The sequence below is a fragment of the Schistocerca cancellata genome, chromosome 7 (genome assembly GCF_023864275.1).
Source record: "Schistocerca cancellata isolate TAMUIC-IGC-003103 chromosome 7, iqSchCanc2.1, whole genome shotgun sequence".
Taxonomy (NCBI): Eukaryota; Metazoa; Arthropoda; class Insecta; order Orthoptera; family Acrididae; genus Schistocerca; species Schistocerca cancellata.
Genome location: NC_064632.1, coordinates 77,192,403 through 77,206,913, shown reverse-complemented (window position 1 = coordinate 77,206,913; position 14,511 = coordinate 77,192,403). Strand labels below are relative to the sequence as shown.

General features: G+C 42.3%; 1 protein-coding gene across 1 annotated transcript; it reads left to right on the top strand.

Annotated features, from left to right (window-relative positions):
• Positions 1 to 255: 255 nt before the first annotated feature.
• Positions 256 to 13,364, top strand: LOC126092491 (uncharacterized). Its single transcript, XM_049908108.1, has 5 exons — positions 256 to 289; positions 4,241 to 4,494; positions 12,377 to 12,442; positions 12,538 to 12,630; positions 13,228 to 13,364. The coding sequence occupies exons 2-5, from the start codon at positions 4,255 to 4,257 to the stop codon at positions 13,240 to 13,242; spliced, it is 414 nt and encodes a 137-aa protein (XP_049764065.1). The 5' UTR covers positions 256 to 289; positions 4,241 to 4,254; the 3' UTR covers positions 13,243 to 13,364.
• The last annotated feature ends 1,147 nt before the right edge of the window (positions 13,365 to 14,511 follow it).

Sequence of the window (14,511 nt, the reverse complement as noted above, 5' to 3'; positions counted from 1 at the left end):
TCTACAGTTACGTACTAAGAGCAACAAGCGAGTACTGGACACCGAAAGCACACGACGCTCTGAGGGCGCTATCAGTGTTCCGTGAGGTGACGAACTGCACTATCTCGGACTGGCCTGCAGGGACCTACTTGTTATTGCACAAGGCACGTCTGCAGGCCAGTTAATTTCAGTTTACGGAATCCTGCGAGATAACAACCCCGGCGGCAGTATTTTAAGAAGCTCTAGCCCGGAGTCAACCTCAGTCCTCATCCGGTTCTGACTGCTCCGGTATTACGTCTCGTCCATCTAGGTGAGCAAAGGGGGAGTGGAATATTTCGCTTCAGCAGGGTAGAGAGTTTGTCCACATTTCAGACTTTATTCTCTAGCAAGCCCTGTGATTCAAGTTTAATACATTCTCTTTTTCATTTTCAAATTATGGCGTCTGCTTCTTATGTGCTGCAGTCTTCTTCTGAATTTGCGACAATAACTCCACAAAATTTAAGTCTTACTAAAAGTGACGGCATGTTCCTAGGTGCAACATGATCGTGTACCTAGGAACAAATATTCGACTGTAGTTTAAAAAGCGTTACAGTCAAGAAAATCCCGTCAATACTGCACTTAAAAGTCTACCTGTTACGTTACTACAATACTACACACGGATAATCAGGAAATGAAATCACTTTAACCAGAAGAATTATTGAAAACCAGGTACAAATTAAATAAAATTTGAAATAGAAACTATTTAGAACTAACACAAAATTACATTTTGGAGATAGGTAAAATCGTTGAGGCATAAAGAAATTTAGTTCATTTGCAAGTAACATATGTTGCACGCAAAATGATCTTTTTTCCTGTTTCATGGCACAAGATGGTACTAAAAATGTAAATGTCGTGTGACTAGGGCCTCCCGTCGGGTAGACCGTTCGCGGAGTGCAGGTCTTTCGAGTTGACGCCACTTCGGCGATCTGCGCGTCGATGGGAATGAAATCAACACAACACCCAGTCCGTGAGCGGAGAAAATCTCCCACCCAGCCGGGAATGGAACCCGAGGCCTTAGGATTAACATTCCGTCGGGCAGACCACATTTTTTTTTTTTTTTTTTTGTTTTTGCATTTTGTTCGTTGTTGATCGTTGTGTTTGGTCGTTGCGGACGTCACATTATTTCGGTTCAAATTCGTTTGTTGATCCTTCCACTCAGTTTTTTATTACAGAGGCCAACCGGCTCTCTGGCGGAACACGCTGAGCTACCGTGTCGGCTCTCATTGTGTTAGTTGTATCTGCTCGGGGCGGACGTCGAAATACACCCATTTCAGTTCGTTGTTGATCCATTAACTCAGTTGTTTTTATTACAGAGGGCAGACCACTCAGCTACCGATGGCGGACGACATCGTACTTAACTAGCTTAACTATCCACTTGTTATGTGATAAGTTCTAAAACATGTAGCATTTTACTCACCACAGCATTCTCTATCCGAAAAACTGACTATGTATTCCTAACAGCTTTATTATATTACACGGCATTTAAATGTAAACAAAGGGAAATATGTTACAGATGCTGCGCATCACGTCTAATAACAATAAAACCTCTCGGAAGAGCTGCTTCTGGCTTCTGGCAGTCTCTAGTGCGCTTTCCTTCATGCCATTCTCAAATCAGTGACTAGACCGCCGTACCGACCAAAAACCGTTGTGTTTTCTTGTCCAGTTTATTCTCAAACAGATTTAGGCGTTACTGAAGTAGCCACCTGGAACAATGTTAATATAACATATTATTTTATTTGGCCTGTCACAACCCTTCGGCATCACTGATCATCTGGTCAGGACGTCTGATTTTCTTTCAGAATATCTGTTCATTCTTTAGCTCATTCTGGTCCTCTTTGGTTCATTACCTTTAATTTTTTATCCTGCAGTCTGTCCACTTCTGATCTTACACCGTTTTACTTTTACTCCCCATTATTCCCTTATTAATATTACATTCGTATGTTCCATACGTCTATCAAGTTTCGTTTTGTGTATTTTTCGTCAGCACGTTGTAGTCTTTTCTCATGATGTACATTGGAACCTCCTTTTTACGCATATTCATGCAAAACGTTTCTTCACTCTCATAGAACTCCTGCTTCGATCTATATACCAAAACTTCCGCAAATTTTTTGTGTCCCTTTTCTTCCCAAATTTTTCGTACTTCCTTCTTCAACAGGATACACTTTCTCTTGTTATTGGTGGTCATGTTGTTGTTGCGGTCTTTAGTCAAAAGGCACTTTACACTATTCAATCCTAAGCACGCCTCACCTTCTCTGCGTCACTACTACTACCTACTAGCATGTCCTCTTTAAGTTGTATACAGTCATCAAGCCAAGGTATCGATCCAAAAATTTTTCATCGCACCCTTCGCTCTCCATTATTAAACTTACTACTTCTTGGTTCCCCGAGAAGTGCCCTATCAAGCAACCCCTTCTTTTCATTCAGTACCTACTAATTTGTTATTCAATTTCCACATCTAATCTTCAACATTCTTCTTTAGCACCATACTTTAAAAGCTTCTATTGTCTTCTTGCTTCGACTGCCTACCGTCCACGTTTCACTTCCGTACAAGGTTGCATTCCAGGAAAATATCTTCAGAAAAATGGATTTTCTAACATTTAAATTTATGTATGACGCTACCAATTCCTCTTTTACAGAAATATTTTCTTGCTATTGCTAGTCTTCACTTTATGTCCTCCCTAATTCAGCTATCATCTACTGTTCTGCTTCCCAAATGTCGTAACGTATCTATTACTTTTAGTGTATCTTTTCTTAACGTAATTTACTATGTGCCACCAGATGTAAAGCGACTATACTACATTACTTTTACTCTAATTTTGTTGATGCTCACCTTAAAACCTTTCTTCAAGGCAGTATGCATTCCATTCAGCTGCCCTTCCAGTTCATTTGCCATCTCTGACCAAATTACAATATCATCGGAAAGTCTCAATTTCCTCTCCCTGAAATTTAACTGCCTTCCCAAATTCCTATTCTATTTGCTTTACTACTTGCTCAGTGTACACGTTGAATAATATTTGAGGTGGGGTACAAATCTATCTCACTCCCTTCTCGACCACTGCATCCACTTCAATCCTTGATTCTTACAGCTAGTCTGTAGTAAATAACCTGCCACTCTCTATATTGTATCCCTGTTACTTTCAAAATTTCAGTGAATGTATTGCAGTCGCCACTATTAAAAGATTTTTCTAAATCTTGAAATGCTATAAATGTATGTTTGTCTTTCTTCATCCTATTTTATAAGATAATTCATAGCGTCAGTATTGCCGGCCGGCCAGTGTGGCCGTGCGGTTCTAGGCGCTTCAGTCTGGAACCGCGCGACCGCTACGGCACAGGTTCGAATCCTGCCTCGGTCATGGATGTGTGTGATGTCCTTAGGTTTAAGTAGTTGTAAGTTCTAGGGGACTAATGACCTCAGATGTTGAGTCCCATAGTGCTCAGAGCCATTCAGTAGTGGCATGCATGTTCCTATGTTTCTCCGGATCTCATGCTGATCTTCCCAGATCTCACTTTCAAACAGTTTTTTTTCCCATTCTTTTGCAAGCAAGACTTATTTCGTTAGTATTCACACTTGTCACCAGTTGCTCTTCTTTTTCCTTTTTCAACTAGAATTATTATACTCTTCTTCAAGTCGGAGGGTATTTGGCCTGTCAAGTATATCTCGGTCACCAGGATATACGATTTGTCTGATCAAGGCTGACTCTCCTCATGGATATCAGTATTTATGAGGGAATGTCGCCTATTCCCGGAGCCTTGTTTTCACCTAGATGAAGTGAATAGATAAATAACGAAATGAATGTGTGAGAAAAGTGGACAAGGAAAGTGGGCTATCGAAGACTCTTGCTAGAGGGAACAGGTTAGTGAGAGCGTCCAGAGATAGCTAACATTGCGTTGGAAGGCGCAGTTGAGGGGGAAAATGGTAGTAGCAGACAAAGACCAGCAAACGCAAAAAGAGATTATAGAATGTTCGGTATAGCAGTTACAAGGAGATGCAACGATAAGTGCCAAATGGAAAAGGACGGAGGATTACGTCGAACCATTCTAAATACTGACGGCGTATCAAAAAATAAATAACAGAAGCAAAGTAACATGGATAGGTAACAATATCAGTGCTCCGTAACGGTAGCAACCGTCTCACAAGTGTCTCTGTTAGAAACTCTGACAAAATTTTTAAACAGTGTTGGATCAACGTCTGAATGAATCATTGCGCACTGTCCTGTTTCAGGAACGGCAGGCACCATGTACTCCGGAAAGCTGGTTATCCTGCTCGCCGTGCTGGCGGCCTGCTGCTCTGTCAGCTGGGCGAACCCCCACATGGAGAAGGTGGACAAGTACATGCACTGCAAGACGTGCGACAAGTACGCCCTCATCATGGACGGCTGGGTCTTCTCCATGTACAACCTGCTCGTCGGCGTGGGCGTGAAGGTGCCTCAGGCGCTCTCCTACTCCCTGCACCTCGCCTTCTTCCTCGTCGCTGTGGTAAGAAGCTAACATTTTCTTTAACGACGATGACGGTGAGATTGTCGGACGCACGATGGGTCGAAATTTTTAGGCCAGGACTAAAATAAAACAACGAGTGAGTAAATACACCTCTACATCTACATAAATACACCGTACGCTGCGTGGCGGAGGAGACTCTGTTCCATCAAAGTCATTTTCTTCCTACATCTACATCTACATCCATACTCCACAAGCCACTTGACGCTGTGTGGCGGAGGGTACCTTGAGTATGCCTCTGTGTGGGCTCTAATCTCTCTGATTTTATCCTCATGGTTTCTTCGCGAGACATACATAGGAGGGAGCAATATACGCCTTTACTCCTCGGTGAAGGTATGTTCTCGAAACCTTAACAAAAGACCGCACCGAGCTACTGAGCGTCTCTCTTGCAGAGTCTTCCACTGGAGTTTATCTATCATCTCCGAAACGCTTTCGCGATTACTAAATGATCCTGTAACGAAGCGCTCTGCTCTCTGTTGGATCTTCTCTATCTCTTCTATCAACCCTATCTGTAAGGATCCCACACTGCTGAGCAATATTCAAGCAGTGGGCGAACAAGCGTACTGTAAACTACTTCCTTTGTTTTCGGATTGCATTTCCTTAGGATTCTTCCAATGAATCTCAGTCTGGCATCTGCTTTACCGGCGATCAACTTTATATGATCATTCCATTTTAAATCACTCCTAATGCGTACTCCCTGATAATTTATGGAATTACTGCTTCCAGTAGCTGATGTGCTATATTGTAGCTAAATCATATGGGATCTTTCTTTCTATGTATTCGCAGCACATTACACTTGTCTACATTGAGATTCAATTGCCATTCCCTGCACCATGCGTCAATTCGCTGCAGATCTTCTTGCATTTCAGTACAATTTTCCATTGTTACAACCTCTCGATATACCACAGCATCATTTGCAAAAAGCCTCAGTGAACTTCCGATGTCATCCACAAGGTCATTTATGTATATTGTGAATAGCAACGGTCCTACGACACTCCCCTGCGGCACACCTGAAATCATTCTTACATCGGAAGACGCCATGCTGCGTTCTGTTATCTAGGAACTCTTCAATCCAATCACACAGTTGGTCTGATAGTCCATATGCTCTTACTTTCTTCATTAAACGATTGTAGGGAACTGTATCGAACGCCTTGCGGAAGTCAAGAAACACGGCATCTACATGGGAACCCGTATCGATGTCCCTCTCAGTCTCGTGGACGAATAGCGCGAGCTCGGTTTCACATGATCGTCTTTTTCTAAACCCATGCTGATTCCTACAGAGTAGATTTCTAGCCTCCAGGAAAGTCATTATACCCTGACCATAATACGTGTTCCAAAATTCTACAACTGATCGACATTAGAGATATAAGTTTATAGTTCTGCACATCTGTTCGACGTCCCTTCTTGAAAACAGGGATGATCTGTGCCCTTTTCCAATCCTTTGGAACGCTAAGCTCTTCTAGAGACCTACGGTACACCGCTGCAAGAAGGGGGGCAAGTTCCTTCGCGTACTCTGTGCAAAATCGAACTGGTATCCCATCAGGACCAGCGGCCTTTCCTCTTTTGAGCGATTTCAATTGTTTCTCTATCCCTCTGTCTACTCCCAAAGAGCACGAGAGAAAAACGACTGTCCATATGTCTTTCCCAACATTCTCGCGAAAAAACAAAACCGACCATTTGCCTCCCCTACTACAATTCTCATATGCTAATTCCAATTGATACTGATTTTCAATTATGTGCCTAGATACTCAGTCGAAGTGACTGTGTGAAGCAACATTTACTAATGCGAAATGAACGTTTGCGGCAGTAGAATCTTCCTTCACTCAGCCTCAAATTCCGGTTCTCTAAATTTTCTCAGTAGCGCTTCTACGAAATAACGTTGCCTTCCCTCCAGAGATACCCAACCGAGTTCCCAAAGCATCTCCGTAATACTTGCATGTTATTCGAACCTACAGGTAACAATTCTAGCAACCCGCCCCTGAATTGCTTCGATATCTTGCCTTAATGTAGCCTCGTGCAGGCCTCAAACACTCGAACAGTAATCAACAACGGGTCGTACTAGTGTCCTATATGCGTTCTCCATTAAAGGTGAACCACACTTCCCTAACGTACCCGCAATAAACGGATGTTAACCGTTCCCCCTCTCTACTACAGTTGTTACACGCTCATTCCATTTCATATTGGTTTGCAACGGCCCGCCCTGATTCTTAATCGACGTGACTGTGGAAAGCAGCACACTACTGATGCTGTACTCGAACATCCTGGTTTTTTTCCGCTCTCGTCTGCATTGACATAATTTTTTCTGTATTTAGATATGGTTACCATTTATCACACCACCTATAAATATTTTCTAAATCATCTTGTAATGTGCTACAGGCACTCAACGACGACACCTCACCATACACCACATCATCATCAGCAAACAGCCGCATACTGTCCGCCAGATCTTTTATCCATATACAAAATAACAACGGTCCTATCATGTATCCTAACAATACCTTTGTTCCTGTCGAAAACTCGCTGTTTTGGACAACACGCTGGCTTCTGTTATTCAAGAAGTCTTCGAGCCAGTGACGAATCTGGGAATCTACTTCGTTTGTTAGAACCTTCGCTACGAGCCGGCAATGTGCCACCGGTTCGAATAATTTACCTAAATGATAAAAATGGCTTAAAGTTAAAAGAAAAATTTTATTTTTAATTTCAGTAAGGCTTTTTAGAATTATTTTGCGTAACTCTTTCTCTCTCTCTCTCTCTCTCTCTCTCTCTTTCTCTCTCTCTCTCACACACACACACACACACACACACACACACACACACACACACATATATATATATATATATATATATATATATATATATATATATATATACACAGTAAGACTTCATCCTATCTCAGTTCTTAAAAGATCAAATGAAAATTCTGATCCATTCAAAAAGTGATCCAAAGACTGCGTCAGATATGTATTGTTGGTTGACGATCGAACCAGACTGCCACACGTTGTAACCTAAAAATAATATCTGAGCATGCACTGTGGACAAAACGTGTGTATTAAAAACGTGTGTAGCTTTCGCCTCATCATTAGTTACTTATATTAGACGCTGGCCTTTGGTCTGTATATAAATTAACCTCTTACAAAAATTGGCTCTTGTTGAATCGTATACCACAGGCATCACAAGCTGAAGAATTTCTCACCGGAGTAGGAAGCTATGGACACAGTGCGATGTAGAGGCACGACAGCGTTATGTCCACGAGTCGGAATAAAAGGTACGAGGTAACACCACGGCCGGATAGGCGGTGACAAAAGTCATCTGACGCAGCTAATTGTTCCTTGTGCCTTACCTTCTTCAAACAACATAGTTTCCCGCGTGAGTAACGCCTTCGGTTGCCTCTTGCACGGTAGACAAATCCGTTCCAGTGGTGCTCTAAAGCCGGCCGCGATGGTCTAGCGGTTCTGGCGCTGCAGTCCGGAACCGCGGGTCTGCTACGGTCGCAGGTTCGAATCCTGCCTCGGGCATGGGTGTGTGTGATGTCCTTAGGTTAGTTAGGTTTAAGTAGTTCTAAGTTCTAGGGGACTTATGACCTAAGATGTTGAGTCCCATAGTGCTCAGAGCCATTTGAACCATTTAGCCACTGGTGCTCTAAATTTCACCATCTTATAAGGAGGACGAAAGATTCAGATATACGAGGTCGTTGAGTACAGGATGTTTACAAATGCAGCACAAGATGGGGCTGGGAAAGACTGGAAAGGAAATCAGCCGTGTCCTTCTCATAGGAACTATTCTAGCATCTGCCTTAAGCGATTTATCGAGGTTACTGAAAGCTAAATCAGAATGTTGAGAAGACTCCAACAATGGACCTCCCTAACCGTAGCGACCACTGTGCCATTCAACCCGACAATCAGTACATCGTTAATAATATGGAGACAGTACCAGAAGCAATATTACATCCTGCCTGTACCAACGTAGTGAGGCAGGCGCGATATACATGCGTAATCTGACAGATAGCGTCTGTAGTCCTTGTAGTGTGTTCGCAGACGACGCTTCCCTATACAGCGAGGTTACATTCTAAGGAACGTCTTACGAAAACCTGAGAGGCTTGCAGATGATGAGAGCTTGGTGTATAGAATGATGTCTCGCTCTGAACAGGCTTTTACGTAATGATCGCTGATGCACGGTAAAAATCGATGACGTTTGAGTACGGTTGGTTGGTCGGTTTTGGGGGAAGGAACCAAGCAGCGAGCTCATAGATTCCCATCGGATTAGGGAAGGATGGGGAAGGAAGTCGGCCGAGCCCTTTCAAGGAAACCATCCCAGCATCTGCCTGGAGCGATATAGGGAAATCACGGAAAACCTAAATCAGGACGGCCGGACGCGGGACTGAACCGTCGTCCTCCCGAATGCGAGTCTAGTGTGCCAATCACTGCGTCACCTCGCTCGGTGTTTGAGTACGCTATCGGGGATCAATCACTGCTAAAACCTTCAGGCTTCTAGGAGTATCTAACGGATGGGAAAAGGAGATACCAGACAGAAATTGATATACGAATCCTACGATGTGTTGTTTGCACACAAAGAAGGTGGCTTAGAAAATGTTCAGTTGAACAGTTCTTCCTCGCTGTAGCGTCTTCGCCAATTTGATTCAACGTGAGAGTCAGCAAATCAAACGAGAGCTGCAGGCTTCGTTTATTTACTCAGTGTGATAGCGTCACAGAACTCCACAATGACCTGCAGAGGCAGATGGTGCAAGAGAGACGTTGCACATTGCGGAGTGGGTTACAGAAGTCCGAAGGCCCTCGCTCCAAAATGAGTTAAGGAGCATCCTTCTCCCACAAGTATGCAGATAAAGAAATGAGTATGAATAAAAAATTACAGTTTAGGTGTCACTCTAGTATGCTATAGTGTTTTTTATGTGTGTCAATCGCAAACGGCATAGGAAAGGCGAAAATGATACTGGACCACTATTCACCCTTCCACAAAAGCTGTGCAGTGTACAGAAGTAGGCGCAACAGTCACTACAACTGTCTCCTAGATCAAACTCTTGATCTTTATCACTAAATCCTGTACATTTTCCGCGCCACAACACGTCATGAGACGTACAATACATATATCCTACACGATATTGTAGTCTTGGTTCCTCTACTTTTAACATTGCAATGTGTATATGCTTCCCAAGTAAGTAAACGGCTTCCTCTTTTTTTGAACCATCTCTGTTTCAAAGTGCAGGTCTTGTATCTCTTTGCGGCTGAAGGAATTGGCGCAATGACAAGACACCGGTCTCGTTTTCAGTCCCTCTATAGAGTTAGGTTTCCCGTAATTTCCCTACATCGTGTACGGTGAGTACTGGAATGGTTCCTTTGAAAGACCACGGGCAATTTCCCTCCACATCCCTGTCCGGTAATGGTTTGTGTTCCATCTCGAATCACTTCGTCGTCGACGGGATATTACACTTTAATTTTCCTGGTCCCTTTTGTGTTCTCCTCGCCAAAGTCCTGGCTTAACATTTCGCTTATTTTGCACCAGGTTCCATATCAAAAGCGCTCAGATTGTTGTAGATGCTGTCAGGGTAGGCAGTCAATCCTGATCAGGTCATCGGTTATGGTTTACGACATGGACGGCTGGAATAGGCGGCATCTGCTTCCCGACGGTGAAGAGCGGTGGCGAAAGGTGCGGCGACTGGGACGGATTCTGATAATCAAACTGTAGTCAGGTGCTATCAATACATTTATCAGTAGAAGTACCTGTAAGGTACAGGTTCTCACAGTTGGCTGTCGTTTCAGCTCGCCAGGTCCAAAATCGCCCTAAGGATTCAGTTGCTGGAACTGTAGAAACTACAGACGACGCATTCCAACAACCGTCGTTCTCGTCCACTTCTTTCAATTTCCCAACTCGTGCTAGGCTGACACCTGCCAAGTTGCCATTGTTCAGCAATTAAATTACAAAATTGACGCTTTCAGTAAAAAATTTAGGAATGATGATTTCCATGAAGAAATTTTTGTTATGCTTTGTACATTGTCTTTGTTCTGAGCGAGATGGGGGCATCTGACAACTTTGAATAATGAATGTGTGTAGTATTGGGGAGACTATTGCATGGAAGAAGATTGGGGATGTCTGTGTGATAATTGGGATACAAGTATTCGGACGTAAGTGAAATAGCAGTAGAAGAGCTGCAACTATCATTTGGAATATGGTGGGCTGCGTAGGATGCAGTATGGTCTTAAGGAAGGGAAGATTTTAGGGACGAGCTAGCGGCCCCGAAGTGGAATGCTCTTTAAATTACATTGGGAAAGGACATGGAGAGTTTCTAGAAGAGCAGAAATTGTGATGTGTTAATGGAACCGCTGTAGCTCGCCAGAGTTTCCTGGCGCCTAAGACAGTACACGGTGTTGGGACTCAAGTTCATGGAAGGTGTAGGACAGGGGAAAGTGTTCTAGGTAATTTTTATTTATCCTGGAATACAGTCAAATTTATTGAATGATGCTGCAGCAATTTGTTTGTATGAATTTTATTTTATTGTTATACGATCCAGATTTCGGAATTAGGGTATTTTCAAGGTCAAAAACGTATTTATGTGTCAAAATCGATCAGAATGGTATGAAGGAAGGACCTGTCTTTTGTCATTTAAATAACTTTTTGTCCATCTGAATGGCCGAAATCTGGATCGTACAACAAAGAAATAAAAATTACGTCAGTCAAAAAGCGGCAGCATCATTAAAAAAAGTGTTTTAGGGGTTATAAGCTGGTACAGGGTGGGAGAAGGTAGTAGAGCAAGGCTTAGTCATTTTGTTACAGGATTTTGAGGCAGCGATAAAACTTGGGAAGAACGCAAGTCAGTGCTACAGTGTTACAGGTACAAGTAGTGATACGTGGTCTGTCCTTCTCGGCAGCATAGGCGAGGTTGCGTTCGACTGATGCGGCCCAATTAGGTAGTGAAATATAATTTTTACAACTTGGAAGAAGTTGTGAAAAAGCATGAACAAGAGCAAAACGTGCAACACAAAATACCGGGTAACGCAACAACCTATAAATGCTATTTAGATGTCATCACCGGGGGACAGCTCAGCATAGCATCGTGGAATCGCTCTTCTGTTGAACTCGGTGAACCGTCACACGAAGCGCATATCGGCCAGTCTTCACCAATAAAGCTATCCATACTAGTGTGTATCGCTGTTCACGTTCAACTAACACTGCAGGAGAAACACACCCGAGTCAGAAGCGAGCAATGATCGCTCAATACCTGAAGCAGTTCACGCCCATTAATCTGTACACGCTAGCAGGCCTCGTAACAACACTACGCACGAACGACACTAATGCATTCTGGTGGCCATTCTGCCTCTCACACAGAAAAGCGTCTCTAATCTTTTACTTTCCCGTTGATGGTGTATAGAATACGTGAACGAAGTTAGCTGCCATTCGACCAGATCTTGTGGGTGCCTCACTTTTCTGTCGAAAGTGTGTATTTTGGGATATACCTGAAGAACATACAAATGTGATCACGCTTTGTTTAGAATCGTATAATGACGTGTACAGTAGCACGTAGTAACAGAGTGAGGAACTTGTTGATGCTGATACATGTAATGTGACTTCACTTTATGTACACGAAATTAACCGGAATCGGTGCGACACGTTTGTCGAATTACATGTTTATCTTTTTTTCAATTTCAGGGTGTGTACCTACATTTACTATAAGACAGTTGAAAGTGACCCAAGTTGCGAAACATATACCGTACTTTTAAGTGAAGTAAATAATTGGCAGCGGAGCAGTAGGTTGATACTATTAATTTAATTATTAAAAAAATATTGGCTCCCTCTTCTCTCTTTCTCAGTGACTAGATTCCGAGTAATTTTCGTGCCCTTTTTTTATTTTCAGCTCAATCATCTCTTGAAGGCTGACATCCGTTTGCTCTGGACCGGCATAAGCAACATGATAAAGGAGGTGAGAGCTACCGTCCTTTCTTAACACCGACTCTTTTCGAAATTTGAATACATTACCAAACATCAAAATATTACCCACTTTTTGTTTTGTTTTAGGTGATAGCCGACGAGTACCTGAGAGGTGTCCTGAAAGAGGTCGGCTTGAAACTGATCACCGTCATTGAGTGCGTTCTGTCGAAGATGCATATCGTAAGTACTCGACCCTCAGTCAAGACTCTCGCAATATGTCATGATTAACAGCATTGAAACATGAAATTATAACTGTGCGCAGACTGGAGTTCTGCCGGTAATAGTTTCTTGAAGTTATCTTCCCAGGATATGCATGAGCACTTTTTTTATAGCGGGTATATTTCCACACATCTCGTAGCGTTGGAAGCAGAAAAGGTATTTTAGCAGATAGTGAGCGGAGAATGTGGAATGGAGCTTGTGTATTGGGATTCTGAGATAGCTTTGCTATGATGTCCATTAGCGTAATTCATGTAATCAAAGACGATTAGCCAGGTGACAGTTTTACCGTGCATAAATGGATGCTTGTAGAAACATAACGAAAAATTATGAGATTCGCTGCATTAGTTCAAGATTGACGTGTACTAACAGTTTCAAGATATTTACGTAAGTCCATGCATGGCAGGCCTCAACATGAGGATAGTCATTAACATGTTTTGTACCAGTCTCAGATGCGCAAATATGTGTTCCTGTTACTAAATAGTAACGATAAATAATATAAAAGACTTTGTGATTTGGCTTAGCATGAATAATAATAACTTATTTTTTCCACTTTTTCAGGCGCTGAACTGGTAATCCACACGTCTGCTTCTCTCTGAAGGAAAAGGAAAGTAGAACCATGAACACCATGTCCAAATATACGAAACATGTCAATTCAATAAATTAAAATTTGATTCCAGCATACTCCGCACCCTTACATTATTTTTCTTTATCTTTGAAGCACAGTCGTGTATCCTCACAATAAAGAACTATACTGAGCAAGTTACCTGCTTTAATAAAATTTCTGCATTATACATCAATGTCTCCACCTAGGTGACGTGACGATTTCCGGACCAGTGGAAAGAACAAAATAACTCTTTTTCTCAATTGTAGAGCTCTGACAACTCTGGGCCATGACTCTCGCCTGCGAGAATCTATACAGTACGAAAAGATCTCACACGTATTCAAATATGGATGATTTAACAAGGGTCTAAAGTCAAACTATGATGCTCTCAATAGCACATTTTTAACCCGGTAATGGTGTTAAACCACTTTTTGTTTATAATTGTAAGACAGGAGCACGATGCCAGGGACACTACTATAGGAGACGAGGAACTTGTAAATGCCGCACTGGTCACCTGTGTTTACCACATTTCACGTACATAGAAACGTCTTAGGTCTTTCGAAAAATCGACTCTTTTGACGAGTACTCATCAAAACAGCCATTCAGTAAGTGTGCGACACCTACATTTTTCTTTTTTGTGTAAGTATTTGATACTGGATTTTCGGATTGTGTGTGTGAGTTTCACAAATGTGCTAAAAATTTGACAGTAACGAAACAGCGGCAACGTCTGAAGTTCCAGTACTTCTTTGAGAAATGTGAAATTTTACTTTCACCGACTGATCTGCAAAGCACACGGGCGTGAGAGGGCGCACGTGAGAATGTTCATGATAAAGAGATAATCAAGTGATGTAACACAGAAACTGGTATTTACGTTGCCGTGGACCAGGATTAGGGAAAGCGACTTTTTGCTTTGATGGTCCCTTCACTTTCACGACAATTGAGAAGTGAAAGGAAGTGTCATCTCTATTCTCGTCACAAGGAGGATATTTCTGGAGCTTAGAAACAGTTAAACTGGCTTGGATCCTTTAAGTATTCCAAAAATCAAAATAATTACAAAAAATTAAAAGCGGAAAATATTTTATATAAATTTAAGGGGGTATTTAGTCCAATAATTTCACATCGCATTCGATCATCTTTTCACTATTATTATCGGACACTATGCTATTTGTGGACAAAGGCATTCCCTGGCCTTGATCGGTACTGTTACGTTGATGGTGGAAAAGAATAAAATGTACTGCCTA

Excerpts from the sequence above, each read along its gene's own strand:
- LOC126092491 (XM_049908108.1), top strand. The coding sequence starts at position 4,255 with ATGTACTCCGGAAAGCTGGTTATCCTGCTCGCCGTGCTGGCGGCCTGC. Across the intron at positions 4,495-12,376 it reads CCTTCTTCCTCGTCGCTGTG|CTCAATCATCTCTTGAAGGC; the intron begins GTAAGAAGCTAA and ends TTTTATTTTCAG. Across the intron at positions 12,443-12,537 it reads TAAGCAACATGATAAAGGAG|GTGATAGCCGACGAGTACCT; the intron begins GTGAGAGCTACC and ends GTTTTGTTTTAG.